The 4,363-nt window shown below is 28.9% G+C and overlaps 1 protein-coding gene across 2 annotated transcripts; it reads right to left on the bottom strand.

Annotated features, from left to right (window-relative positions):
- Positions 1–958: 958 nt before the first annotated feature.
- LOC112679559 lies at positions 959–2,103 on the bottom strand. Of its 2 annotated transcripts, none has more exons than XM_025549411.1 (2): positions 1,893–2,103; positions 959–1,829 (listed from the first exon to the last, which is right to left on the bottom strand). In XM_025549411.1, exons 1-2 carry the CDS (start codon positions 1,990–1,992, stop codon positions 1,678–1,680), a joined length of 252 nt encoding a protein of 83 aa, XP_025405196.1. In that variant the 5' UTR covers positions 1,993–2,103; the 3' UTR covers positions 959–1,677. The 2 variants fall into 2 exon arrangements, with proteins under 2 accessions (XP_025405196.1, XP_025405197.1); XM_025549412.1 differs by having other exon boundaries at positions 962–1,829; positions 1,902–2,102.
- Between the last annotated feature and the right edge of the window lie 2,260 nt (positions 2,104–4,363).

The raw sequence follows: 4,363 nt of genomic DNA, 5'->3' as shown, positions 1-4,363 counted from the left end.
AAAAAGCCTGTCATTTTTCCTATAGTTTTTTATAAATTATTTTGAAAGTATTAGTCCATCTTATTTATTGATATATATATAAATCATGCATTTGACATTTAAAATCAAAACAAACCTATATTAATTTTTTATGTATTAACAAAAAAAAAAAAATTTATAAATGATGAATGAAAATGAAAAAAATTCAACCTAATGTTTTTAATTGTAATTTTCTTACTGTCTAAGTTACATTTTTCAAATTATATTAATTTTCCGAGGGGATATTTCAATATCATGTTTTTAATAATTTATTAATTAGTACCCACTAAACTATATGTTATTAATTTTCAATTGTTAATATAAGAAAAAACTATTTTAAATTTAATATAAAGAAAGTTTTTTGATTTATTGGAATTTGTTTTAAATGTTGACTTGATAACATTGTAGAACATTTTAAAATATTTCTTAGGTAAGAAAAAGACTTAAATATGTTAAGAAGAAGGAAAGGTAAAAATTGTACTTTAAATTGTCTTATTTTTGGAAAAATATGTACTTTAAATCCAAGATAAACACAATAAATTCATTACAAATTAAAACTAAAGAAAGTAGTGAATGCCATAAAAATGTACTATGTATTATTGTCTTGGATAGCTAATTTAATAATCACAAGGAAATAAACCTAACTGTACTGTTTATTAGTTTATCTCAAAACAACAATTCTTTATTTACTAATTCCATTAAACCATGGCCTATGAATAGTAAACACAATTAAATTGATGACAGTCATGCTGAGGCATTAATTAACAAAAAGAATACATATATTTTTCAAGGTACATTATTTTATTACAAACAAATAATTTCATTTATCAAATATTCAAGTAACAGAACCAAAAAATAGAAATAGATGATACATTTTATGAACATTGGGAATTATAATATTATGATGAGAATATTTTCAATACAGTAGTATCAAATTAAAATATAGTTATACATCTAACAGAACAATACACTATAACTAATTTCATTACAAAATATAGTCTGATGGAAAAATTCAATTCTAAATAAATACATGGGAAGTAGATATTCTCACATATAAAATTCACAGCAATGATTTTAAGTTAAATCACGAGCATTATGTAATTTACTATTAAAATTAAATGCCTTAAGTGGCAGAGATGCATAATGATTCTTGAGCAAACTAATATATTTTTGAATTTCTGAAACAAACTAAAAAACCATAATAAAAACTGTAATACCCAAACAGTTTATTAATACTTTTGAACATTTGATAGGTATTGTTATTATTCTTATAACATTGATTGAAAATCAAACAAATTGAACGTTAATGAAAACCAGATGAAAATATAAAGAACCATACGGAAACAGCTTTGATCCATAATTATCACTCACTTAAACATTTAACTGCATAACAATAACTTCTCTAAGGTATACCAGATATTTATATCACAAATCCTATAATTCACAATAACCAAATAAATTATTCATGGGAAGTTTTCAAAAACTGATCATAAACATAACATATTTGTGTAAACAACATAATATTCTAAATACTATTTTTAAAAGACTAACCCAAATGATTTACAGTTAACAGAATAAATAAAAAATGTAATTAAATTATTGTTAATAACATCGGTCTTTCATTGCCATTGACTGTACTTAGACAGAACGAATTTTACATTATTTATCTTCATCGTCATCTTCTTCGGACTTGTTTTGTTGGAATGTAGCTAGTAGCTGTTCAATTCGTGTATAAATGTCACCATTCTTGCGTTCCAAATGATCAAGAACCAGATTCAAGTTGTCAATCTCCTCGTGTAGTTTGTACACAACTGTAAAATGCGAACATGTTGGGTCAACGTCATGGTCCCAACAAACGAGATTTTATTACTGACCAGCATTACCTTCTTCGTTCTCTTCAGTCCCTACCCTAGAGGAATCCAACGACGGATCGGTCGTTTCCTCTACGATTTCCATTTCGGCATCGTCAGCCATGTTGACTTAAGCGATCAAACGTTTCAACAATACTGCAATGGGCGCACGAGTAACTGAACGAAGTAAACGAAAGATCAAAACTATATAGTAAAATATTTATTATCATCTACGCCCATTGATAAACGTTATCACGTCTGCAAACGTGTGTAAATGAAACATTATCGTTTGTATGCACCTATAGTTACCAATTAGTTAGCAATAGTTACCAATTAACTATTTATAATAGGTCTATAGTCGTTTACCATCAATCATAGTCGTCTTTTTGTATACGGCCATTTAGACCACTCAACCAAACATAGTATTTAATAAATTTAGTATATTTTATGTATGGTTGACTTTTTATCGAAAATTACTCATACGATACAGATAGATTTGTTGTAGCCCTCGTGATTCCTACTACACAGGAGCGGACTAATAGTTTTAGGCCCCCATATTTATGTAATAATATTAGAAAAAAAAAGGACTCATTAAAATATATTCAAACTAGCTGCCACGGACTCTCCAATAAATATTTTGATCCATTGATATCGTACTAAAGTCGCATGATTGGGTGACACATATATTAAACTAAATTACTCGTGTCGTATAAATTTTCTATTCGTCATTTATAAGCTAAGGCTATATTTTGATTAATTTATCCCAAACTTCGATTCTGTCCTTGATGTATTATTCGTTCAAAGTTTGAAAAGTTCGCATTATCATTACATAATGGTCTTGTAGTAATCAGAAGTTCTTTTATAATATAAAATAACTTATATAAATTTTAAATCTAATAAAATATAGTGTGCGTATCCTAGACCAGTGGTCTTCAACCGGTGGGTCACAATCCAATTTTGAATCGCGATAAATCTTCTGTTTAAAATTTAAAAATTCATATTTAGGTATATATATTATATTATGTATGTCATATGATATAAAATGTTTCGAATAAATACTATTTTATACTATTTTATATTAGTAGAAGATTATAATGAACTCTTTTTCCATACACTTATCCTATATTATAAAAAAGCTTCAACCAATATGCGGCACATGTAAGCCCGAATTAAAGGGGGGCCAGAGGGGGCCATGGCCCCGGGCCCACAATGGATATCAAACGATAGTAGGCCCCTGATGAATAGTAAATTTTTTCGTTTTTTAAATTATTTTTTAGCTCGTATAAAAAACAAGTATAAAATACGAATAGGGACAAATGGACGTAGCCGTTTGGACGTGGGGATAAATGGTCGTCAAAAAAAAAAAAAATATAGGTATTTATAAGTTATAAACCATTGATATTTTATGTTCATAATATAACTAATGGTATCGTATCATAATATCAAACCTTATCGAATTTTATCGTTTCGGCAATAGGTACCTTTTATATCAATATATATATAACTAGGACCCGGAATTATATACACTAAAAACTGACAAAATATGCATGCATTTATGCGATGGTTATCATTCAAATATGCACTCAAAATATGCAAACAAAAATACATGTTTATTATTTATTAAATTAATTTAATTTTAAAATATATACAATTCATTAAATAATTAATATTCAACAAAAAATATACTTTGAAATTTTAAGATTTTTTCTACCGATGGATTAGTGTTGTTGTGTAAAGGTACGGTTTCCAAGCTGCGGCTGGCCGCAGCGGCTAGCCGCAACGGCACACGTAGTCTGACTGTGCTATTTAAAATTGCGGAGCGTGGTTTCCAATGTGCGATCGACGATTGCGTGATTTAAATAGTCGTTGCGGCTCGCGACTATAGTGGTCTGGTAGCAGTACATTGCGTGAGTCGTGGTGCGTGTCATATAGTGTTTTATTGTATTTTTTGTATTTTAATTAAAAACTATGTCAAAATCTACATTTTCGTCGAACAATGATGAAGTTTTGGTGGAAGAAGTGGAGAAGCAATCCGTATTGTATGATAGCTCCCACGAATACATAAAGATATTATATTATCAATAACTTCTTCCATCACTATACTTTGTTAACAAACTAACAATTAACAACAAAACTAGTATAATAAATAAATTATTTACCAAAAAACACGTCTGTACTCTACACAATATTAGAGTAAAATGAACTCCGGCCGCAACGTCTAGTCGTATTTAGGAAACCAGTCGGCACGCAACGTTTAGTCGTTACGGCTGATCATTGCGGCCAGCCGCAGCTTGGAAACCGTACCTTTAGGGATGCAATGTAAAAGTTGCTGCTGAAAAACGTTTTAAACACCATACAACGTATATCAAGAGACAAACATATAAATGGAGTATAATGAAGAGAACAAATTGAAGAACAAGAAAAAAATATGTTACAAAGTTTTATTGCCGATACATTAGGTTAGAATACTTTTTAGATTTAACTCGTATATTTTT

Source organism: Sipha flava, unplaced genomic scaffold (assembly GCF_003268045.1).
Source record: "Sipha flava isolate LNK unplaced genomic scaffold, YSA_version1 164_pilon_pilon, whole genome shotgun sequence".
NCBI lineage: Eukaryota > Metazoa > Arthropoda > Insecta > Hemiptera > Aphididae > Sipha > Sipha flava.
The sequence above is the reverse complement of the archived record's forward strand: the minus strand, read 5'-3'. Positions and strand labels throughout refer to the sequence as shown.